The 26,398-nt window shown below is 45.2% G+C and overlaps 1 protein-coding gene across 8 annotated transcripts in view; it reads right to left on the minus strand.

Annotated features, from left to right (window-relative positions):
- Nucleotides 1-26,139, minus strand: part of ntng2b (netrin g2b) — a 44,404-nt gene extending 18,265 nt beyond the window's left edge. For 7 of the 8 annotated variants that reach the window (XM_028971711.1, XM_028971710.1, XM_028971714.1 and 4 more), the window contains exons 1-4: nucleotides 25,801-26,139; nucleotides 24,459-25,184; nucleotides 19,144-19,787; nucleotides 363-535 (exon numbers count right to left, since the gene is read on the minus strand). In XM_028971711.1, coding sequence (XP_028827544.1) covers nucleotides 363-535; nucleotides 19,144-19,787; nucleotides 24,459-24,683 — 1,042 coding nt within the window. In that variant the 5' untranslated portion in view covers nucleotides 24,684-25,184; nucleotides 25,801-26,139. The remainder of the gene's footprint in view (nucleotides 1-362; nucleotides 536-19,143; nucleotides 19,788-24,458; nucleotides 25,185-25,800) is intronic. The other variant, XM_028971716.1, reaches the window with a different exon arrangement.
- Nucleotides 26,140-26,398: the final 259 nt, after the last annotated feature.

Raw genomic sequence — 26,398 nt, forward strand, 5'->3', positions numbered from 1 at the left:
CACAGACACACTGATCTTACGGTCCTGCTGGTTCTGTGCAAAGTCATAATTACGCAGTTGCAAGAATCAGGATGGAATAAGTGAACATGAGCAAATGAAACAAACAAACAAAAAAAGCCCAAAAGCAAGAAGTGAAGAACCTGGACCAGTTGCAAAAAACAAGAGAAACCCCGCAAGGCCGTGTGTATATTTCTTTAACTGGTAATAGAATTTCAGTCATAAACATTCCTCACACTGGATGAACATTTACGCACCTTCGCCACAACTTTATGTTAGGTGTGTATGTTTGAATGCTTATGTGCAACTTCTAGGAGATCATTAACTGTGTGTGTGTGTGTGTGTGTGTGTTTGTGTATCCGTACAGGTGTTAGGGGATCCATTAGGTGATGGCAGGTATGATCCAGGTTTCCAGGTCCTGGCTTTGAAGCCCTTTTTGCAGCGCTGACAGTCTTGGCCAGCAGTGTTGTGCTCACACACACACTGCAGGTTCCCATCAACAAACACACACTGCGACGCATGCAGGTTACACTTGCACCTGATGAGAAACAAACACACACGGGCACACAACGTTAAAATGTAGCAGTAGCCTCATCACAGTACACAAGACAGTGTGCAAAGTGAGCGTAGTGTCTGTGTGCATGTGTGTCCAGTCTTGGTGAGGACTAAACTCTCTCTTGGGTTCAAGATCTGATCAGCAGATATAAACCAGGTAACAACTGATTTCGGTGTGTTTGAACCCCAAACTCATAAATGATACATTAGGGAATTACAAGCATGCATCACATTTTACAAGAACAGGAATCAAACAAGAGTTGTGTGTTCAAAATGTTTGTGGTTTGTGTGGAAATGCATCTGCATGTTCAAAAATGTATAGGCTGTTATAAAAAATGAAACTTGCAAATAAATGAAATATCAGCAACCCTGTAAATGAATAGTGTGTGAGCTCACCCACACACAGCCACACACACACGTGTGTGCATGCAGCCATCCAAATATGAAATCAGTGTGAGTGTGTGCGTGCAATTTGGCTATTATAAAAACATTCAATTTAAAATTTAATCACATAAATGATACATCAGGGTACCCAAAATGAATAGATCTGTGCATGTGGACTGTGTGTGTGTGTGTGTGTGTGTGTGTGCTTGCACCTGTGACTTTAAATGACGCTGTTCCCCCTGAGTGCCTCTGTTCTCATCTGCTTTGTTCCGCTAGAGTGAACCTCCATCCGTCTGCATCAAATATTCACAAGCCCATCCCTCGTTTCCTCCATCCTTCCTCACCTCTCTCTCCCTGTGTGCGTCTCCCCCTCTCCACCCACAGACGTGCCCGCCCCCACAACACAAGAGATCAGTGCTGATCACACGGGACGCCCTGTGGCTGCCATGAAAAGTCACAGAGTTTCCTGTGTCAGAGTGAAGAACTACCTACCTACCTACCTACCTACCTACCCACCTACCTACCTACCTACCTACCTACCTTCCCATCCATCCATCCATCCATCCATCCATCCATCCATCCATCCATCCATCCATTCATCTATCTATCTATCTGTTCTTTCCTTCTGTTTTCAATGTCAAAATGACAATGTGATTTTCAGCCAGACATGGAGAGAAGGAGAGCACGAGGAAGAGAGAGAGTGAGAGAGAAAGAGAGAGAGTGGGCTCTTGGTCTGTGTACAGTGATCTGTAGCCTGGACTGGCTAAGTTAACATCTGCCCCCTCAACCACTCTTCATACCCACACACACACCGAGAAACCTTTGTTAATAAAAAAATATCACCATTAATCAACGTTTCTCCACCCTGTCAGTTTGACATATTAAACGATTTTGCAAATGCTGTCACGTGATGCTGCACAAAGCGCCACACCCCAATGATGCACACAACACACAACAAGCATCTGTCTGTCCCCAATCACAGTCCTGTCATCATCTGCTGCTGTCATTCTAATCTATATGTGAAGGGGGGGGGGTTTAATACCACTTCAGACCTCATCAGTGACGTCATCACCAAAGCTCAGTGTTAAGGTTACAGGTCACAATCCTGTGTCACCAGTAATAGGTTTAGTTCAGACATGACTTACATTTTAAAGCATATTCCCAGATGCAGAACCGGCTGCTTTGGTTTCGTAACGTTTCCCCCTAAAAAATCCAGGCGAGTGCATAATCCGGTGGGTAACCGAGGGGCACGAAAGATCGATGGATCCTTCGGAATTCTTGTAATGAAGGCCGTGTTCCTCAGCCGTGTGTAAAGGAGCCTTAAGATTCGAAATGCAGCCCGGGCTTGCAGTGTAAACATTTTAGACACAGCTTTAGACTCCATAACTACATTGGACAAGTCTGTTTCAAAGGTTATATAAGGTGTGTGTGAGGTTTATGTGCGATGTTTTGTACAATAATGCCCTGATGTAACAGTTCACAAGCACATGTCCTCACACATTAGATAACATTTAGTACAACATATTACCAGTAGGGACAATTCCACAGGTCCATAGTAGGAAAGATTTAACAAACATATAGGTAACTAGACATAATTTAGACACTTACTATTCAGATTGTCAGATAGCAGATGTTTGTATGAGAGGGATGGGTCTAATTGTCAGATCAAATTGGACATGACCGCCTTCGTGATCACCAGCATTTGTTTTTTCCTCTGAAAGAGGGAAGTGGTGTTTTCCCTTCTGCTCCAGTGCAAGTGAGTGTACAGCTTTACAGAATTCGGTATTAAACCTTCTACTTCGCAATAACATATCTGCCTCCTTTCTCACTCTGGATCTCGTTTTCATTATGCTGTTTTATCTCTCCATGCCTTCGCTTTGGCTCTCTCTCAAATCAGATGCGTGAATTAAGTGAAAAGTGTTGCAAGTTCTAAGGATTTGTTACATCAGGGTGATCCATAAATCATTTGTACCCGACCATGTAAACCTGCTGTGAGGTGTAACTCAGGTGAGATGTAGTGAATGTGACTGCTCTACACTTCTTGTGACAGACAACAAGCGTCTGAAATATATCAAATAAAATTAGCTTAATGAAACAGTTTGTTCTGGAACTGGAATGCTTCTACATAACATGATTTGTACAATGATTGTTAAAATATCAATAATGAAACTAGATGTACATTTGTAAGAATATGTATAGGGTGGTAGTAGCCTAAAGGGTGAAACATATGAACCAGGAGATCCAGGTTCAAACCCCACTTACTACCATTGTGTCCCTGAGCAAGACACTTAACCCTGAGTGTCTCCAGGGGGGGACTGTCCCTGTAACTACTGATTGTAAGTCGCTCTGGATGAGAGTGTCTCTGTAAATACTGTAAATGTAAATGTAAATATTTGCCTCCTCCAGGTGGCTTCACAGAGCAGCTCTGCAGGCAGCAAAATCTTGATACTACAAGCAAACCAAGTGGTTGCAACAAGGTCGAGAAACACAATAAACTGGAGCATCTTAAAGACATGTCACCCATTGCAAAAACACTGACTCATTACTCAGACTGTATGTATGGTAGTTGCTAGTGTCTATGGCTACTAATAAAAACATTAACGTTAATATGGAAGCTGTATGTAGCATTAATACACAGTGTTACTTTAAAAGGATGCCTGAAAAGTGTTATGTTTCTCTCACAGTCCCAGATCGAAGCTGAAAAATGTGAACCAGCAAACAGACAGAAACAGGGACAGGCTGGCAGCCACCTACCTAAAAATATTGTTGTCTGTTTGTTGGCTTGTATTTCTGTTAATATTGGGCAACCTCAAATATATCTATTGTTCTAAATCTTAAAATATCATGTATATACTGTAACGAATTAGCTCAAGAGGAAATATCTAGAATTAATTATAACTGGTTATAATTAACAATAAACATTTAGATTAGATTTTGGGATAAACTGTAGCAGAATTAATGTTACAATTACTTGATCTGTCCGTCCACGGAGCAGATAATATAATTATTTATCAATTCTGGGAACGATTATCCCCCCCTCTTGCCAGGAAAGGTAGCTTTCCCACTAGCAGTAACTTAGCATGTAGCTTAAAAGGTCAACGTTCAGTGACTCAGCTGTGAGCAGCACACAGAAACAAACGATTGTGAATTTAAAGATTTTAATAAACACGGCTATAGCTAACATACAACAATTAGACAAACATATACATACAGGGTAAAGGAAAGTGATGAAAAGAGAATGGCAGTATTACACATCAATTAACCACAGCCTAATGAGAATCGTCAGAGAATTCTTAAGTTCACCTTAAAAAGGGGTTTACACGTGCATCTAAATAGTTACTTGCATTGGTCCTTGTTTCATGTAAGGGAGTCCTGATGCGGTAGGGTCACGATCCTCGATCCTTAGGTCTGGCGCTGGAAGTTCTTCTTGAAGGTAAATTTTGCCAAAAGGGTCAAAGTGTTGAAAGAGGTGTCTCGGAAGGAAGAAGAGAAAATCTGAGCATTCGTGCCTGTGTGACGCTCCTTTTTGAATGTTTTCTGGCACGCCCATCATGTGGCCTGAATAGCCAATCACAAGTGTGACATTTTGGCGGGAGAAGTTCCCTTTGTCCGGGTTTACGACTGACCGGAATGTTTATGGCTGGTCCAGAGAGAGACTGTGGTTTGTTGCAGTTACAATTTCTACCTTATAGAAATTGTATGATGTATTTTGTGATCACATGGTATGCATCACTGTTCCAGTAGTAACGAGAAGTTCCTTCTGACACCAAGAAAGGGACCTTTAGGAGGTAGGAAAGTAGAGATACACTTATACACTTAATTATAGGTAATTAAAGTTTACCTAATGTACAATAGAAAGTTGTAACTAGTATAATTCATACAAGGGAACGTACACACAACGCGTGCATATACGGGATCCACTTATAATCACATATTCCTAGCACAAGATACAGACAATATGTTTTAAGTGTGTGCGTGATTGTGTATTGCGACGGTGGAGCCAGGCAGGAGGTCTTTGGAATGCTTTGAAGCTTGGAGCCCCGATGAGCAGTTTGCAGACCCCGTCTGTTTTGCATCGTCTTGGTGACAGTGGGGGCAGACGGGACAATCAGGCTGAGGGTCCAGGTTGTAATTTGTATGTAAATGTCAAAGGTTAAAAGGTTCTTTGAAGATCAACCATCTATGATCCTACGCAGACGCTACATTTGTGACAGTGGGGGAAGACGGGACGATCAGAGTGAGGGTCCAGGGTTGTAATTGGTATGTAAATGTCACAGGTTAAAAGGTTCTTTGAAGATCAACCATCTGTGATCCTACGCAGACGCTACAAATCCCCCCTTGTGGCTGAAAAGTGTTCAACTAGAAACCTTATCAGACACATTGGATCATGAAGGTGGGATGACAGATGGATCCTGTAAGTCAGATGGCAGGTGGACCAGCAAGCCTTTGGGTCTTCCACCCGGGTGTTCCCTTGGTCAAGTTCAGCACTGCCTCTGCCTGGGGTACTCTCCTACGGCGGTTTTTCTTGAAAGGTCCGGGGAAATGCAGCCGTGCACCGGTTCATGGACCTTTGCACCAAATTTACTCTGTTAAACAGGACGGAGGCAAGGCCGAGAGTTAGGGTGCAACTGATCGCTGTGGCGAGGCAAAGAGCTGTGTCGGCCGCAGTCCAGGATCGGGCAACAGGAAAGTTGGTCTGGACAGGTTGCCTAGACAATGCTTGGAGGGCTGTGTCGATTGGGGTGATATCAATTATCTGAGACCCCCCTTCCTCAATGCTCTGTTCCAGTTCGGGCTCCAGGGTGAGGCTGTGATCCTTGAAGAAAGATGGAAGTTCCACCGCAGACTGGTACTCGTCGCTTGGAAGGTGGTACAACGCCAGGTATACTTGAGGGTTACAGTCGTTGGTGATGAGAAGTCCATGTTGGTCCCTCAGTGCAATGCCGGATGCTGGACCTGGGGATGTGATCTCAGGTTGTGGTTGTCCTCTGGTTAGCTGGAGGCATAGCAAGGACAGCCACAGCAGCACCCCCCTTTGTCTTTCCCTGCCAGAAGCCACATGTCTCTTGATCTGGTATGCGACAGGAACGAGTTTGTCCATGATCTCATGCGGTCCAGTCCAGTGTGGAGGAAACTCCTTTGACAGCCGATGAGAGGATGTCTGAGGCGGTTGTATGTTGCAGTAATAACAGACCTTGTCACCCACGTCCAGTTCTTGGTGTGATGCCTTCCAGTTGTAATATGCTTTCTGGCCATCTGCACTCTTTTGGAGTCGTTGTTGGGCAAAAGCAAATGCGGTTCTCAAATGCCGGTGCGGTTCCTCAAGGTACTGGTGAGTGGTGTAGTTGGTGTCTCCTGGCTGGTATAGCAGGTGTACTTGTATTCCCAGAAGTTTCCAGGTTTGCTGTATAATCTCAGCTGTGAAGTTGGTGCCCTTGTCTGAGTTGACTCTCAGTGGCAGCCCGAACTTTGTGAACTGGAATACGACTGTGAGGAAATACTTGTAGCCTCTAGTTGACCTAGGCAGGGGTCCAACCCAGTCACTTTGGAGGTCTGACCAAGGAGATGTGACTCCTCTGCGCTGCAGTGAGGCTCTGTGGTTTGTTTTTGTTGGTTGGAGTTGGTAACAAGGAAAGAATTCTTTCACATACTCTGCCAAATCTTGCTGCATGCTGGGCCGGTATGCCGCTTGTTCTAGTGTCTCATACGTGGTACTTGTGCCGTGGTGTCTCGCGCTTGGTGTGTCGTGAGCATATATTAGCATGACCCCCCTTAGGCACTGTGGCACCACAAGCCTTGGCGCAGTGACGTCATCAGGGCAGTACCCAAGAATATTGTGCGTCACACACAGCATAGGTTTCACGTTGAGTAGTGCTTTGAGGGTTGGCGTATTGGCCATTTGTGCAGCTGTGATAGGGCGGTTGGAGGGGTCAGAGAGGTGGTGAGGGATAGTGTGTATAGCTGGGTCAGAGGCCTGCATGTCAGCAATGTCCATGGTGGTGATTTGAGGAGCCAGCGTAAGCGGCTGTGAGGTGGTCATTGAAGTGGGCTGAGTCTGTTTGCTGCGGGTTATGGCAGCCACATTAAGGGTGGGTGGGTGGGCAGGTGGATACCATAACTCGCCGTGTAGTGCACCTGCTGTAGCTAGCTGGAAAGTGCATAGTGATGACCTTGAACCTTGCTCTTGGGTCGGTGTGTTCCCGCAGTTGTTGGCGAGGCCTTCTGTGGCCTTTGTGACCTGGCGGTCTGTCTGGCGTGATCTTGGTGACTGAGGAGGCAGAGGTTCTCGCACTTGAGCCCAAATTTTTAGATGTTTGAGGTCCAATAGGGGCTCAAAGCGGTCTAGCAGGTCTTTTCCAATAAGGAGCGGGTATGTGTCAAATGGAGAGATGTACACAGGGTGTACTAAGGTCATAGGGCCGATGGTTAGGTGAATGGGAGCTAGTTGTTCTAGTTGTACATCATTTTGGCTGTATGATTGTACGTTCAGCACACAGTTCTTATATTCGAGAGTTCGATTCTGTCCCTTGGCAGCAATCTGAAGTCTGTCGAAAAGCTGGGCTGACATCAGAGTCAGGTCTGCTCCCGTGTCCACCAGGGCCTCTAGCCTTACCTCATTCTCCAAAGTGGTGGTCAGGTACAGTTTCTTGGCTACCCCCCTTTCAATTAGGTTCCCCAACAGTCTTGGTATTGGGGCTTGTGTGGTAATCGGTAAGCAGTCAGGACCAGTCTCCCGTGACTCTTCCGGCAGACAGACCACCAAGACAGCACTCTCAGGTACATCAAGGTCCTGGCTTGAGGTGTGATGCTGGGAGTTGGCTGGTTCTGATGGTTCCATAGTAATCTGCTGTGGTTGCGTGATATCACTTGGTGGTGGGACCTCTCGTTCTGTGGTCAGCAGAGGATTATGTTTGAGTTGGTTAGGAGGATTATGTTGAGGGGACTTTGATTGGGTGATAGGGTCAGACTGCACGCTTAGTCATGCCTGATCTGACTCATCCTTTTTGCCCCCCCTCTGGTGCCTTTCCTGGAGGAGTTCCTTCAAAACTCTCATGATCTCTGCTGCTTCAGATGTGGCTTCCCAGTTTGGTCCTGCTGGTGATTTAAATCTGGACTGATCCAGAGAGTGTTGAGAAGGGTTCGGCTGCTGCCAATCTGATCTTGACGCTTGTGTTGCTGAAAATTGGCTCCTTCTGGGTCGTCTCTTTCCTTCCCATGTGGCTTCATCCCTTGGGTTGGAGGGTGGTTGTGACCTGTCCCAGGATCTTCCGGAATGACCAGTTTGGTGTTTGTGTCGGGCCCCGTCATGTCCACGCTGCCCCCTGTTGGCTGGAAAGGTTCGTGACCATCTGTTGTCATGGTGGCTTTGCTCGGCGCCCTCTAGAGTGAGTTCTGCACTCTGAGTGGAGACAGGATAGATGGTGTGGGTTTTCGCTGTCTTTTCCGAAACAGCTCTTTGTTTGGCGAAGGCCTTGTGGGCCAAGTCTCTCAGCTGTTGGGTGGACATCGTCCGTGGGCATGCCAGAACCCCCAGATAGTGACTTACTGTGGGGTGCAGGTTCCGGAGGAACAGGGATCTGAAATTGAAATCGTCCTCCATTCCTGGCTCGTTGCGTGCTCCGAAGTAGGCCTGTCGGAGTCTGTTGTAGTAGGCTTGCGTGGTTTCCTGTCTGCCCTGTTTAAGGTCCATGGCAGTGATCAGTCCATGCTCTGACTCTGGGTCAGAGAACTCCCTGATTAGCGCTTGCTGCAGTTGCTGATGATCCATTTTGACGCTCTCTGGCTGTCGGTCCAGGAAACTGCGCACCTCACGGCTAGCAGTGATTCTGAGCAGATAAAGCCTGTCGCGTGTGGTAACGTTAGCAACAGTTTGCAAGTGGAAGTCCACATCATCGAGGTATGAGTGGACATCATGGCCTCCTGCAGGGTTGGGAGTGAAAATAGGAATGTTCCTCGCCAGCTTATCCAGTTCTTTGGTTGACACGCCATGACTGGAATGTAGTCTTTGAGAGGGTTCCCACCCCCTTGCTGCTGGCGGGGGGTTTGGGATGCTGGCAGGTGATGTCCTGAGCACTGGGCTCTCCTCCCTTTTGCTGCTGGTTAGGGGAAACTCTGCGGGGTGCATCTCTCTTCTAGGGTCATCGTGCAGTCTATATGAGTGCTTGAGCTCTCTGCGAACTGTGTCAAGTTCATCTTTCAAATAGTCTCTTTGTTGGGACAGAGTACTGACCTCGGCCCGGGCAGTTTGCAGGTGGCCCTCACAGGCCCTTGCCCAGGCTTCTCTTTCTTTAAGTTCAGTCTCTGCTCTCATCAGGAGGGTCTTAGCCTCGTTGAGATTTTCCCTCAGCTCTTCTCTGGCGTCCTTTTCCTGCTCTTCCCGGTGTGCTGTGTCCACGCGGAGATCAGTCAAGGCGTTCTGGAGTCTCTCCAATTCCTCCTGTAGCTCTGGGTGCTGTTTGTGTGCTGTCCTGTCCTGAGTCTCCAGTTGCTCCAGTTGTCTTCGAACGAGCGTCAGATTCCTCTGTGCTCTCTCATCCTGAAGCTTTAGTGCTGCAGTCCGCCGTTCCTGGTGGTGGATTGTTGCTTCACTCAGCTTTGCCTGGCCGAGGAGGTTGTGAGCCAGTGACGCGGTGATCTTGGCCAGCTCCTTGTGGCTGTAGTCCTGCGTCGGATCGCGGGCCATCAAGATGCTCAGGTTGTCGTCAATCTGCTCTTGGCTCAGGTTCTGCAGGTCCCCGGTGGGTTCAGGAAGAAGATTGCTAGTCAGGGCGTTCAGCCAGACTTCTAGACGATCCCAGTGGGCCTCAGGGCTCGATGATCGAGACATGTTGGCTTGCTTAAAAAGGGGTGAGAGAGAGAGAGAAAAGGGGGGGGGACAGCACAAAACAAAACCAATGCAAGTCCTACCAGTGTTAGCGACTGTGCCTATAGTACTTAGATTTGACCGCGTGACAGTCTTAAGACTTTGACAGCTTGGGTCGTCAATCTATTACTCAGCCTTCCCTGATGATTCTCAAAGGTTTGGTAAACAAACAGAAACCAGGTGAAGACAAACAAACAAATACGCCAAACACAGAGGAGAGGTATAGGATTGAGGGGGAGCACTACCTATGAGTAAACACACAGGTGTAGAATATAGAAATGGATTCTAAATTTAAATTCGAACACTGTTTAGACTAAATTTAAATAAATCTAAACAGGAGAGAGAGAGGCTTGACTCAGTAATAACAAGAATCAAGTTAAGAGGCAAAGAGTCAGAATAAGCCTTTCAGGTAAACTGGCAGGCTTGGGCCAACCAACTAAGAAAACCCACCTACTGAGACTGGCCACAAGGTGGCGTGGGTGAGCCCCAAGGGTTAGAACAGAGGGGGTGGAGTTGGAATTTAGGAGTGTTAGACAGGGTGTGGCAGGATTCCTTCGCTGCCTTTCACACACTAACAATTAAAAACAGGAATTCTTCGCTGCTTTAAAACAAATGCAATTTAGCTGCACCAAAAGGGGTGTGTGGCAGGATTTCTTCGCTGCCTCTTACACACTAAAAATTAAAACGGGATTTCTTCGCCGTTTTTACACAAATGCAGTTAGTTGCACAGCAATGTGTGGGCAGGATTTCTTCGCCGCCTCTTACACACTAACAATTAAATACAGGGTTCCTTAGCTGTTTCTACACATATGCATTTAGGGCTCTCATTTACGAATAAGGCCTATAAAAAGATGACAAGAGGAACGTCGCTCAAATCAATCTTTATCGCGATGAAGGAAGATTTCTTCGTTCCAACAGGCGATCTGATAATATTAAAATGTACAGCAAAGAGATTTCTTCGTCTTTACAGCACAATTTTAATATTATGAACTAATGGCTGTGTACTTTAACAGACAATGGCTGTTGAAATACACATATGGAGGTGGTCTTGAACCAACCAATCACGAGAGTGAGTCTTGCCTCACTTTAAGCTTGCATAAAAACACAAAAAGATTGTTACTGAGTTTGCTCACAAAATAAGTTTGAACGTGCCCGCATCCTCCACCATTAAATGTAACGAATTAGCTCAAGAGGAAATATCTAGAATTAATTATAACTGGTTATAATTAACAATAAACATTTAGATTAGATTTTGGGATAAACTGTAGCAGAATTAATGTTACAATTACTTGATCTGTCCGTCCACGGAGCAGATAATATAATTATTTATCAATTCTGGGAACGATTATCCCCCCCTCTTGCCAGGAAAGGTAGCTTTCCCACTAGCAGTAACTTAGCATGTAGCTTAAAAGGTCAACGTTCAGTGACTCAGCTGTGAGCAGCACACAGAAACAAACGATTGTGAATTTAAAGATTTTAATAAACACGGCTATAGCTAACATACAACAATTAGACAAACATATACATACAGGGTAAAGGAAAGTGATGAAAAGAGAATGGCAGTATTACACATCAATTAACCACAGCCTAATGAGAATCGTCAGAGAATTCTTAAGTTCACCTTAAAAAGGGGTTTACACGTGCATCTAAATAGTTACTTGCATTGGTCCTTGTTTCATGTAAGGGAGTCCTGATGCGGTAGGGTCACGATCCTCGATCCTTAGGTCTGGCGCTGGAAGTTCTTCTTGAAGGTAAATTTTGCCAAAAGGGTCAAAGTGTTGAAAGAGGTGTCTCGGAAGGAAGAAGAGAAAATCTGAGCATTCGTGCCTGTGTGACGCTCCTTTTTGAATGTTTTCTGGCACGCCCATCATGTGGCCTGAATAGCCAATCACAAGTGTGACATTTTGGCGGGAGAAGTTCCCTTTGTCCGGGTTTACGACTGACCGGAATGTTTATGGCTGGTCCAGAGAGAGACTGTGGTTTGTTGCAGTTACAATTTCTACCTTATAGAAATTGTATGATGTATTTTGTGATCACATGGTATGCATCACTGTTCCAGTAGTAACGAGAAGTTCCTTCTGACACCAAGAAAGGGACCTTTAGGAGGTAGGAAAGTAGAGATACACTTATACACTTAATTATAGGTAATTAAAGTTTACCTAATGTACAATAGAAAGTTGTAACTAGTATAATTCATACAAGGGAACGTACACACAACGCGTGCATATACGGGATCCACTTATAATCACATATTCCTAGCACAAGATACAGACAATATGTTTTAAGTGTGTGCGTGATTGTGTATTGCGACGGTGGAGCCAGGCAGGAGGTCTTTGGAATGCTTTGAAGCTTGGAGCCCCGATGAGCAGTTTGCAGACCCCGTCTGTTTTGCATCGTCTTGGTGACAGTGGGGGCAGACGGGACAATCAGGCTGAGGGTCCAGGTTGTAATTTGTATGTAAATGTCAAAGGTTAAAAGGTTCTTTGAAGATCAACCATCTATGATCCTACGCAGACGCTACATTTGTGACAGTGGGGGAAGACGGGACGATCAGAGTGAGGGTCCAGGGTTGTAATTGGTATGTAAATGTCACAGGTTAAAAGGTTCTTTGAAGATCAACCATCTGTGATCCTACGCAGACGCTACAATACTTTACACTTTTGTCACTGTATATCTACACGGCACCAGACAACCAAAAATAGTAATGCAATTGATGTTATTGATTGTACTTTACAAATCATTATTTAAATAAAACATTTTACCCTGTGTAAATGGTATGAAGCATTTTTGGTGTTATGAGCTCTTACAGATTATTTATGTGAAAGTTAACTTGAGACTTGCCAACATATTCTTAAATTCATTTCCACTGAGTGGGTCCGCTGACCTGTACTGTCACAGTAGTTTCTAACCAAATGATGACAGAAATGTTCATTTTTCCTGAAAGGGCCCAATTTCAACTGACACCTGGGCCACTTCTTTTTAATTCATTCATTTCCTTTTCTACATAATTTACAACAAGGTCCCAGTTCTGTCTCTGTGGCTCAAGCCCCTCCAGGTGCGGCAGCTGCCCCTGTTCTACTGGTGACAGCAGCTCTGGGTCATCTGCATCTAGCTGAAATGTTATTTTGCTGTGGTGTAGTGTAAGGCCAGGGCACTCCAGCTGCACATTCTGGAGTTTTTTTTATATTTATTGAACAAAGTCTAATATATGTTCAGCATAGAGCTGTGCGATGTGGCATAAAATTTCAAATAAAAAATGTAACCATATTGAATTGGACAGTAGACGGTATATATTGCGGTATATGATTTGATAAATAAATGTAAATGGAACTGTTTTTGAAAGGGTAACATGTGTCTGTAGCAGAGGCACTGCAGCAGGAAAGTGTATAATACACTTTTTACAGAAACATCAAAATATAGCTGTCTATCAGATAAAACAGTATGTGGGCAATTCTATTGAAACTGGACTTTCAGTCACACCCATAATGCCAGAGAAATACCAGGTAGTTGTATGATGTAAGTAATTATATACATTTTTAGGATTTTCTGTATTCAGCTGTAGAGTTTACATTCAAAATATTGTCAGAAAATATTTAAACACTATGCTTGTTCATATTTTATCATGCAGTCCCTCCAGAATTCCAATATTTTATTATTGAAGACTTGTTTTATTTTATATGTTAGGTTTGCAGAATTATTAAGCCTTTTACACTCTTACACTTCAGGATAGCTAGCACTTTTTAATAATATTTTAGGCCTTTTTGAAACTCGAATTAAGGACTTTTTTTAAGCTCCTCGGACCCCTGCCGTGCGTTCTGTGCTCTCGCCCCAAAACTAATGGCTCGTGTTGCAAGTAGGATAACTTTTGTTATCAGAATGGACGGATAACACTATGAAAGACACACAATCTGCTGAAGACTGGACAATGACCTCTATGAAGTCAAATGCTGCGTTAACTTTTTAAATTCACATATCAGCCTGTCACAAACCCTCTACTCCTCTGAGTCCTGCCAGCTACATCTCATCCCCAACTTCCCTTTCTCTCACACACCAGGTGTCTGCCTCTGCCTGTGCGCAGTTGTGCGTATTAACTTTGCATCCAGATTATGAGGGATTCATTTGCTTTCTTTTATTCACTCATCTCTCTCTCCATCTCTCCCTCTTTCTATCTGCCTCTGCCCCAAACACACACACACACACACACACACACACACACACACACACACACACACACAGTTGTAATGCTTCTAATCTCTGCCGGGTCATGAGATCAGCGGACATGCTCAGTTCAAGACAAACAGACAGAGCTCGGTCAAGCTTGTCCTTCAGATTGTGAGAGAGGAGAAGGGACTCAAATAAGAAAACAAAAGCAGGGACGCGTAAAGAGGTAGACACATACACACACACATACAAAATGATAGATGTAGTCAGATGAGACAATGAGAGAGATCTTCTAACTATGGAGGAAAAGAAAGTGTCCTACGCTTTTACGCTCTATTACGACAGACTGAGCCTCCATGTGCCATGATAGAGGAGTCTAGTCTGTCCAGAAATAAGAGGAACAGAACTATGAAATAATTATGGGAGTCAAATGAGAGGGGGAGGGAACTGGGATAGCTATACTTCTTACAGTGAGCTGTGTGTATGTGTGTGTGTGTGTGTGTATGCGGGTGTAGCTATGTTTTCCCAGAGAGTGATGCACTGCCCGCCCAACAACCTTTAGAGATTCTGCAGTAAGGAAAGCCTAAATGAATCCCTCCTGCACACACACACACACACACACACACACACACACACACACTGTAGATTCAGATGCTGATTATGTGGAGGAAGCGCTGACTTCATCTCTCTGTGTCATGGTGGAGGAATAAACGCAGATCAAACGCAGGCAAACGTCACTCACACACGTTCCCTCATCCCTCTCTCAGGGAATCGCACACACACCTTCCCACACCTGACACTCATTCATATTTGTGCTCATGTACCTGAGTGTGAATGTGTCTACTTGTGTATGAAAGTAATAGTTTTATTGTACGCGCCTGTGTGTGCATGTGTGAATATGGGTGTGAAAAAGAATTTAATATTTTAGTGTGTGTATGTGTGTGTGTGTGTGAGAGAGAGAGAGATAGATAGAGAGCATATGTTTTACATATGTATGTGTCTGAACACACATATTCCTATTTTTGCGAAAGGATCAATTATGAAATATAAATACAAGCATGTGTCTCCCTGTCCTCATATATTAGAATATCAAATTTCTTCCAAAACACCGGAATGCACAGAATATTAGTGAAATAGAACAGAATTAACAGAAATAAATAGAAAGTCAGTTTATTTTTCCATTAAAAACAACAAATATTTGTTTTTTTTGTTAGGTATTTGTATTTGTTATGTTCAGGTTATAGAAATATTTAGGGAGTTTGTTTCATGTTAATGTGGCCTCTGACACAGAATTATGTGAGTTAGTGTGAGTTATTGTGAGAAAGTGAGAGTTTTGTGGTGGTGTGAGCTGGTGTATGAACGTTACTGCGGCGTCATTTATCTCTGAATCCTTACTATAGTAGCATCCATCATCACTCTCACCCTCCTTCCCTCCCTCCCTCTGTCCTTCAGAAAGGAGAACAGTAAAATCACTCACAGCTCAAAATCCGCAGGACATTTTACAACTACATAATCTCACTGTGTGTGTGTGTGTGTGTGTGTGTGTGTGTGTGCGCATTGAAGTCTATTGATGTACCTGTTTCTGTGTAGGCATGAGTAACGAGAATGTGTGAAAGTGTTAAAGTTTTTTTTTCTTTGTGTGTGTGTGTGCTCATGCGCAAGTGTGTACGGCAGTATTTGTGCGTGTGACCCAGTACAGAGGACCAGATAGAGGTTAGAGTCTGGCTGAGCTGTAATCCGTTTACTGAGACTGCACACAGCTCATCCCATTACTCACAGGCATTCAGCAGAACTCTTCCAACAAACCAGCGTGCACACACACACACACACACACACACACACAAACTCAAGTACATGGACATGGAACATATCAGTAGGCATCTAACCAGTCCTGGATACTTTATTTCTACCCTACCCACAATTTCTATTTATAGAGCTATTGCCTGTTCATCCTGTGGTGGACACACACACACACACACACACACACACACACACACACACACACACAACCCTCATGTCTACTGGTATGATTCGTTTTATCTGTACCTCTGTGTCCATTTATATGAAAGTCACACGGACGCACAAATTTCTGTGGAAACCCCATCCTGCCAAATCAATACACACCCGTCACCCACTATCAACGTCTGACCCCCCACCCCCCCTCAACACACACACACACACACACAGTGCCCAGAATAACTTATTGACCGGGAATTGTGTTTCAGGGAGTTGGAAGAGTGGAGCTACAGCAAAACAAAACACTGCTATAAATGGACACACACACGCACACACACATCTACACACCTACACAAACATCATAATATATTTAAATATCCCTGGTGTCCTGCATCATGAAAAGGCAGTTTTGCCTTTTGACAGTTTTGACAATAACAAAATTCATGCATTTATTCTAAAGTTGGGGGCTGGCATAAAAACACCCAGCAACCGATCCACACACCCGGAATTTCCTGCAATTCAATCACACGTACATGTCAACACAACCTGGTAAGACCTTTCAGGACATATCGAAATGTTTCCATCAGGATGCCAGAATGTGGCAATAATATACATTCACCGTCCATATTGTGTGCGTGTGAGTAAAATTTGTGCGTGCATTTCGTGTGTAAGGAATTTTTTAAAGCAAATGGAATCCCTCCCTCCTGCTTTGAAGTGCCTCAGGAGTGTGATTGATTCTTACTTGTCTCTTATTGAGAACCTAAAGGAGTTTATCTGAGTCAGCACACTTGCTCACACACACACACACACACACACACACGCACACACAGAGCTGTACATTATTCCATCCCTGACTTCAAATAGCATGAGATGCTCACAGATGAGAGGCATAACAAAGGCAGATACCTAACAAGTTTCAATAATGAATGATGTGCAACGCTCACCCAACATCAGGCAAACCAAACACACCTTCACCAAAACCCCTTCGGCCCAGACGCTCTGAAAACTTTCCTAGCGCCGTTAGCACGGTAGGTGTCAGGAAAAGCCCAGAATCTGCATATTAACACTCGAGCAAACGAGTGGCTTCATGTCAGTGAAATTAATAAAGACCATTTTGCACTTTCCTCTCAGCTGACATCCGCAAACACCCTCACAACACGGGGCTTTCTGTAGCTGTCTAACACAGCAAGAGGGAAAATATGAGCGAAACCTTTTCTTAATCAGTCCTGTCAACCCGCTCTGCCACCCCCTGCGTGTCTCTACCCTGTGTCTCTGTGTGTGTGTGTGTGTGTGTGTGCGTGTGTGTGTGTGCGAGATGTAGAGGTGACATGCCAGCATGTGTGGAATTGCAATGGCTTCCTGTCACTGCATCTCTCACTGTCATAAAAGTGCCCATGTCAGCCAACTAAGAATGTGTGTGCGTGTGTGTTTGTGAGTGTGTGTGTGTCTGTGTGAGAGAGAACACCAAGGTAGACATTCTTTCTCATTTATCAAAACCATCTACAGCATCATGCACTTTAAACAGGCATTTATCTCAAACAGGATGCAGACACATCCTTGACTTAGTGTGTGTGTCTGTTTGAGTTAGTGTGTGTACGTAAAACCATTGCCTTTATCATAGTAGAATATACTGACTCAGACTTTGTTTCTTTTGTTCATAATTTTCCCACTATTCTCTCTAATCTGGCCTGGTCTATTTCAGTCCACAGTTGTATGAAATATTCACTGACATTTTTTGTCATGGACGGGTAAGTGAAGTCTTCTCCTGCCATTCCAAACACTGTCAGATGGGTGTTCTGTGGGTCAAGACACTGTTGTGGCCAATCCACGTATAAAATGATGTCATTATTACAGCCTCATGAATCCTGCTATTGTCCTGCTGAGGTGCCACTGAGTAAAGCGGGCACCTTTCATGGCTGCCCACTGCTCACTAAGTTGACGCAGGGTTAAATGCATGTGCATTGATTGTGTACACCGTGTGCGGTGCTGCAGTGTTTCACAATGACTCAAACATTTACTTTTTCACTTCAATCGAAATATGTCGTACCATCAGGAACGAGAAAAAAAAACAGTATATTGAATATTGCTGAACCAGGATCTGATCACCTACAGAAAACCCAGATGATAAAACAGGCTTGTACAGTAGGGACTTCATTTACATTTACATTTACGGCATTTGGCAGACGCCCTTATCCAGAGCGACTTACAACGTCGTATGTATGGACTATGTATGATGGGTGCGTCATGTAAAGAAATTACATGGCCCAGGGCAAATCTGGACTCAGACCACATGACCTTTTTCCATTGCTCCAGAGTCCAATTTCTGTGCTTCCTTTTTTATGATTAGCCTCACCAACAAAGGCTTTCTTATGACCACAGCGCTACTCACAATTTCCTGCTGAGATGATGGTTCTCCACTGTCCTTCCCGGTTTTAATAATGCGCTGGAAATTTTACACTGTACTGCATTCACTACAACATGCTGCTAGTTGAGACATATTAATCTCTGTGCTAATAAAACAATCAAAGAATGTTGACTTTTTTGACAGGGCAGTTGTGTGTGTGTCACATGAGAGAATGTAAAGGCCAAATGTCTGGACACACCTACTCATTCAATGTGTTTTCTTTATTTTCATGACCTTTTACATTGGTAGAGTCTCACAAAACTATGAATGAACACATGTGGAGTTATATACATAACAAAAAAAGGTGAAATAACTGAAAACATGTTTTATATTCTAGTTTATTTGCTCTGATTACTGCTTTGCACACTCTTGGCATTCTCTCGATGAGCTTCAAGAGGTCGTCACCTGAAATGGTTCTCCGACAGTCTTGAAGGAGTTCCCAGAGGTGTTTAGCACTTGTTGGCCCCTTTGCCTTCACTCTGCGGTCCAGCTCACCCCAAACCATCTGGATTGGGTTCAGGTCCGGTGACTTTTTTTTTACACAAGTACGTAACTCCACATGTGTTCATTCATAGTTTTGATGCCTTCAGTGAGAATCTACCAATGTAAATGGTCATGAAAATAAAGAAAACACATTGAATGAGAAGGTGTGTCCAAACTTGGCCTGTACTCTTCATGTGCCAGAAGACCCAGGTTCAAACCCCACTTACTACCATTGTGTCCCTGAGGGTCTCCAGGGGGACTGTCCCTGTAACTACTGATTGTAAGGTGCTCTGGATAAGGGCGCCTGATAAATGCTGTAAATGTTAATGAGTGTGTGTACCTGGCTGGGACCTCGATGTTGGAGATGGCGTAAAAATACTTGAGAAGGTTGTCCCTCTGGACGTAGGTCCCCCCCAGTGCAGGGCGCAGCAGCCGGAGACGCAGGTTGGTGAAAGTGAAAAAGTCACGCAGACCCTTCATGTTCTCCATGCGGGTGTAAAGCCCGTCCATACTGGACATCCTGGGCCCAGCAAAGACCTCAAACCGCGGCCGCACCTCGAAGCGCACCACCTTCTCACTTTTGGCCCCCACCCAGCGCGAGTAGCGCTCGGTGCAGATGACGCTTGTGGTGTTGGTCGGCGTCAGGCTGCGGATTTGCTTTGGCTGCATGCCAAACACCTCCATGCAGTCGTCGGCGTAGTACTGGTAGGGCTGCCACGAACGGCCGTAGTTCAGAGATTTCTCCAGCACCATGACGGTGGGCCGGCCGTACTCGAACGTGATCTGGATGTCGTCCGTCAGCTCCAGGGTCTTGTTCCAGCTTAGCGTGATGTTGGCCTGCAGCGGCCGGGGGAAGCGGCTCCATGTGATGGTCTGCCAGTAGGTTATAAGACCCCCCCGTTCACGGTCAGCCATCAGCTGTGGGGGGTGTGCCAGGTCCGGGTTAGAAGCGTCACATTCGTCGCTGCACAGATATGGGTTTTCCTACACAGTCAAACAAAGGAAACAGTAAGAGATTGTCCACAAACAACAAGCATGAGTAAAGAAATCTATAGAAGTCACATGCTGAGGCTTCTGTGAGGACCAAAGATGACAACGCATTTATATATCCTGCATACACATTGGAGCTGTCAAAATGAATGTGGTAATCACTGCAGTTCATTTAAAATGATGTTAAAATAACAGCTGCATCATCTTGACCCCACAGTCGTGGCCAAAGCTTTGCAGGAAACATCGCCTTAGTTGATTTTTATTGGCTGCTGCTTATGAAAAAAATGGAACATATTAATTACACATGTTCCTGTAGTTAATCAACAGAAGAACATACAGAACAATGAAATATGCAAACATGTGAAAACACAAGTGCATAATGGAAGCAACAAAGTAACACACTCCCACACACCCTGTCTCATAAGAGAAGCTTGTTACTCCGAGTGTCTGGGGAAATAACTCGCTTGATTTATGGAGTCATTCCGATAAAAAAAATAAATAAAAAAGAGATGAAACTGAGCCTGGGCAGAGCTGAGCAAGGGAAGTGTGTGTGTAAGAGAGAGAAAGAGAGAGAGAGAGATTGAACGACGGGAAGCTTCCTCTAATTTCAAGCCTTTACCTCAACTCTGCACCACACAATGCGATAACAGCTTCAAACACTCTCCTGCCTGCAGCCCACCCGGCCTGACATCCTCACAGCTGTCAGAACTGTACTCGGTCTACTACACCGTACTCTACTAAACTACGTTATACAAACGACTCGTGCCCCGTAGCATTAATCGATGCTTTGCTTTGCCTCTGCTGTTAACAAAATGAGAGATTTTGGTCATGAGTTATGCGTACGGTCAGTAAAATAACTTTGAATTGTCCAGGCTGAAGCAGACGTCCAACAGTCAGTGTTCATTCCAATCATGCCAAAAGCTTCTATTCAGTGATGTCATGCTGTGGCATAATAGTCTTAAAAATGTTTTTTCATTTGATGGGCTTGGAATGCAATATTATACATTATACAGTGACTCTGCCAAGTAATCTTCCAGTCTGATCATGCAGAATTAGTCTAAAGGGTATTTTAAGGGTAATAACAAAATGATTAGACATGAGTCGCAATATCAAGAGCTGATATGAGCCAGAGAACAGGTTAATTGGTTAAGTAAGGTGCCACAAAACATGAAACAATAAAAAAAAGACTGTAGCCACAATCTGAATGGGTGTGGCCTCGCTCATGCTGTCACAGTGTACGGAGGAAACTCTTTACAGCAAATCCCTAAATTGCGGTGTAACAGTGCCACAATGTAAGCTTCCTAAAGCCATTACCAACTCTCAACTAATTAAATACATTCAGCAGGTTCTGCGTAAGCAGCTCTGAGGTGACCCAATAATGTATACAGAGGCGGCCCTTTAATGGCAGCATGAACTTGGAACAAAACCCCTAACATGGTGAACTCATGACTAAACGTACATATAAAAAAAAAACATCACAATAAAAATGCAGAAAAAAGCATACATAATGCATAATGCGTAAGGTGCCACAGTTGTGGCATAATCAGCACTCCTGTGGTGAGAAGCAGCCCGGTCGTGGGAGCATGCATGAAGGTACAGTAAAGGTTAGGATGTTACTTGTGGCACCCGGCTGTGCCGCAGTCATCACAGTGGCAAATGAATGAATGAATGATTCATGTTTCCAACGACTCCTACTCTGAATGCGTGTCATGGGCAGTGTGGTGTATTCATGTCCTTAATGATCGGAGTTGCTGTAAAACATGGCGCCATCCGTGCCACATATTAACTTCAATGCAATAAGTCTCCATTTTCTATTAATAAAACTCCAGATTTTTACAGATTCCTCAGATCACTGGAGCCCATTGCACATACATGAAAGGTTTGCTTCAACTAGTCCTTACTGTATCTGAAATCAGCCGGAGTAACTCTGATGTCTACTAGAGCCTAGAATTCAGCACACGCACACACAGAGAAAGTTCGTATTTACGCACACACAGGCACACACATAGATCCAGCCAACTGTTACGGCAGGTGGCCCATATCTCTAAGCCTCTCCAGCGATGATCCTCCCTGGAATCCCATCGCCGAGACAACAATCGCTGTGGTGCTGGAACACTGTCACAGCCAATGCATGGCAGCATGATATACACTGTGTGTGTGTGTGTGTCTGCCCCTCTCTCTGTTTGATGTTGCGTGTGTGTATTTATATATATCAGATGCCATATTCTGTACTCTTCCTGCATTCCTCCACTGTATTTGTTGCATTCAGTGACTGCTATTTTTAGGCTTGGCTCATATCTCCTTTTGGCATTAACAAATTGGAGAAAGAGAAAGAAGCCCATTAGGACTGGGCAGTGTGGGCTAAAAATGAATTTCATCATTAATTCATCCATTATCTAACTACAGATTTTTCTGTGCCGTTAACTTGAATTGGTGCATTGCAAATGCTCCTCATCATGGTGTACACCGCATAAAATGGTTGATAACGTTGCTCTACTCATGATAATATGTATGCTTGCCGTCCCTTCCCCAGCTAGGGTTTATTTATAAATCGACACTAATCCATCTGTACTTTCTACAAGTGTGGTGGCAAAAACATAAATGACAGGGTTCAAGGACATCATATCCAGATCCAGACCTGGTTTTCCATCTTCCCCAAACCATTACCTGTGCTTAGCATGCGTGTGCTGCTGTACCTGGATAGGAGCCAGCAGCAATTGGGTTCTCCCTTTATAAGCGTGTGTGTGTATATGTGTGTAGGTATTATGTATGCATAATGTAAAAACACTATAAAAACTAACTAAAAAAAATAAACACACCGGTCCTTCACACAAGTCTACAGGATGGTCTAAAATGTCATCCATTAGGGGGCCGCTTTCTGAAGGCTTGCGTGTGTGTGACATTACTTTGTCTAGATAATTTGATCTCCAGTAATCAGAGCTCCCATGACGCTTGCATTTACATTACTCTCTCTCTCTCTCTCGCTTTCTCTCTCTCCTGCACAGTAAAGCTGTGGAGTATCATGAGTGCAGTGAACTAGGCTAAAATGGTTAGACAAGATTACATCAGCAAAGTCATCCAGAACACCCTTCCCCGCCCCCTGCCAATCTGCATGAGCTGCCAGCACAGCGCCGGGGGGGCGAGGGCAGCACACGCACCTGCCACACTCTGCTGAGGTCGGGATATTTCTTTACAGCAAGTCAGTGACTCTCATGCCAATTCTTTTGTCTAATTATCGTTTTTGTGTTCAGTCACCTGGGAGATCCATGCACTTTCGACCACTCACCTTTCCACACCTCTGAGGTCTAAATAGGTCCTAGACCAAGGCCTGACCTTGACATTCAGATCTTTTACTAGTATTCCGATCACCCCAGAATTTGCTCAAAGATGTATTATGGGAGTTGTACAAAATGTGCCCAAATAGTAACATAAAAAAAATCTGATCTTTAATGTTTTTACTGAGAGCACCATATACAACTCATGCAGTTAGTGGAAAAAGTATGAAAAAGTATTGAAAGTAATAACCCCCTTGGCAGCAATAACCTCAACCAGACACTACCTGCAGCTGTGGATCAGACGGCACACCATTTAGGAGGATATTCTCTTCAAGTCATTTCGTAGCATCTCTGATGGCTGAGGTCTGGGCTCTGACTTTTTATTGTGATTTGCTTCAATGTTTTGGGTCATTGTCGTGTTGCATCACCCAGTGGTGGTAGTAGCCTAGTGGGAAACACACTCAGGTTCAAATCCCACTAAGTAGCATTGTGTCCCTGAGCAAGACATTTAACCCTAAGTTGCTCCAGGGGGGACTGTCCCTGTAACTACTGATTGTAAGTCGCTCTGGATAAGGGCGTCTGGTAAATGCTGTAAATGTAAATGTAATGTTAGTCTTGTGTTATTATGTTTCCTGATTGTTATCACCTGTGTCTAAATGTATAAAACTGCCCTGTTCATGTCTGTTCGCCATTGGGTCATTGTTTGGTGATGTTCCCTTGTCTTGTCAACCCCCGTTTCATGACGTCGTGCGTATGCGTCCTTCTTCCTCGCCATGTCCAGCCATCGTGACAGACATGAATAATCACCTTTCATGTGTCAATACCCTTCACACTGTTCTCATTTAATTGCACATTAATACAGAAAACCACAAATTACAAAAAATTCACATACTTTTTCTTGCCACTGTACCTGTGCAAGAGCATTTTGTTCGTTGGATTTACTGCTTGACACCAATGTGAAAAGACGGTGTCATTTGAAAAGTTTGGAAATAAGCCTTTAACTGATAACATTATATTCAGGGTTTAAATGACCATTCCAGGATATTAATAAACTCCTCTACCTGCATCCCTTTATATGTCCAGTCTGCACTTTTCGTTAAATTGCACCGTCGTCCGCAGTAAAATTTTGCATCATCGCTCTAGAGAAACACAGATTCATTCCTGCTCTGTACTTTTCATTCTAAAGTGGCATAGGCTGAAACGTGAGGAGACCGGATCATGTTAAAACAGACAGTAATGAATGAGCCGCATCCGGATAGGAGCGCTGCGTCCGGAGGTACAGCGCGGGAGAAGAGCGTCACGCAAAAACTGGGCACCGCGATGTGACCAGTGGCCGACCAGTTGCCAGCACTGTTTATGGTATCTGTGTGACGTTCGGCCGGAAACTCACCAGGGTGCAGAAGCGCTCCGGCGGGTTCCCGCAGGTGATTCCCGGCGGCTCCACGCGGATGCGCATGTACTCCTTCATGGGCGCGGCCTTGGGCTGGCACGCGTACTGCTCCCACACCGCGCCGTCGTCGGTGCTCACCAGGGACTTGCACAGGTCGTACTGGCCCAGGGCGCGAGCGGCGAGCGCGAGCAGCAGGAGCGCCACAGTCCAGGCCTGCGGGCGCATGGCAGGGCGGGCGGGCGGCTTGGAAGGCACAGGGTGCGGGTGGTGGCGGGTGGTGGCCGTGTGAGGTCCTGAGCAGGTGTGCAAGGTCTCTCGGCGGTTCACAAAAGTGTTCTTGTTACGGCGTCGAACCCAAGGTCATGTCGAAACGCCAGGTGCCCTTGTGCATGTCGATGGAAAAGCGGCCAAAAGCAGCTGCTTATGGCGGCCATAGCTCAGCATGACACCGTTCCTTTTTTCAGTCGGGAAAAGAGCTTTAATTCAGTGTTTTTAGATAAATTACACTGTGACGGCTATATTAGTTGAACAGTGTCCATTGTAATTAGATTTAAGCAATTTGTGCAGTTGACCATTAGGTTCGTCCCCTTGGTCAGCTTGGTCACAGTGAGGTTGACACGAGTTCCGTCCTTTTTCGCGTTGAACCCGCACTTCACCTGCCTGAGAAACTCGGCGCGTCTGAGGAAACTCTGCAGTCCGACGGAGGAACGTCTCAGGAACGAGGGCCTGAAACCAAGAACAGACACACACACACACACACACACACACACACAAGTAGACTCTGTGTGTCAGACGTGTCTGCTTTATATTGCGTAAGTATAGTCTCCCTTTGGAGAATCAACCCACGCCAGCAAAATGGCAGGATTTTTGAATCCACCACATGAGGACTTTAAACTTTAGAAAATGTCCCTTTAATTTTAGTGTAGAATTATGTCATTACATCTCTACAGTTGGCCATTATTCGACATCTATCTACCAGCACAGCCTGCACTGGGACCACATGTACAATGCAACAAGACGAACGTTCCATTTCACGATGGGTTTTTTAATGCGACTGTGAAAATAAAGATGGGGAAGGGTTTGTAACGCGCCGAGTTTGACCGAAGCGGGACTTTTTGGACGCAGGTTCGGCGCGAGGAGAGCCGCGCGCCGCCGGGGTGTGTCGCGCGCACGCGCGCTCCCTCGCCGCCGCCGGAACGCGCATCGTTCCGTGAGACGCCAACTTTCTTCTTCTTCTTCTTTTCTGTTCGTTTGTTTAAAAAGCGCCATTAATTCACCTGCGCGGACGGGGCGCCGATAAGGCCCGGCTCGCAGTCACATGGATAGAAAATGTCCCACTCACCGAGAACCGGACGCCCGGCGCGACGTGCACGGAGCTCCCCGTCCGTCCCGGTGTCGCGGCGTCGGGTTGTGCTCCTCCGCTCCACCGGGACTTTTCCAGTTTGGGCTGTTTCTCTCTCTCTCTGTCCGCTGGATGCCGGGATACCGTCCCGCATCCACAGCCGCCCGGAAGAAAAACGCTAGAAGCGCTTGGGACAAAAAGTAAAAGAAAAAAAAAAAAAAAAAAAAAAACGATAATAAAATAAATACTAATAGTTGTGCGAGGGCAGCAGACCCGCCCCTGTCCTGCTACTCCACTTTGCTCTGCGTGCTCAAGGGCAGCTGCGTGTGAGTGTGTTTGTGCGTGTGTGTGTGTGTGTGTGTGTGTGTGTTTGTGGAGGAGGGGGGGGGGTGAGAGCTACACGGAAAATCTCCCGCCCTCCCGCACTAATTCGCACCAATCCCAACATCCCCGCCCCTTCCCCGTAAATCCCTCTCTCCATCACTCTCAATCCCCCGGAAACACCGAGGAGTGTGGCGGTGTTTCCCGGGTAAAGTGATGTTGGGGGGGGGGGTTGCCTGGTCGCCTCTTTAATCAGGGGTGTGAAGTGAAAAAGTGA

The sequence above is a fragment of the Denticeps clupeoides genome, chromosome 3 (genome assembly GCF_900700375.1).
Source record: "Denticeps clupeoides chromosome 3, fDenClu1.1, whole genome shotgun sequence".
Taxonomy (NCBI): Eukaryota; Metazoa; Chordata; class Actinopteri; order Clupeiformes; family Denticipitidae; genus Denticeps; species Denticeps clupeoides.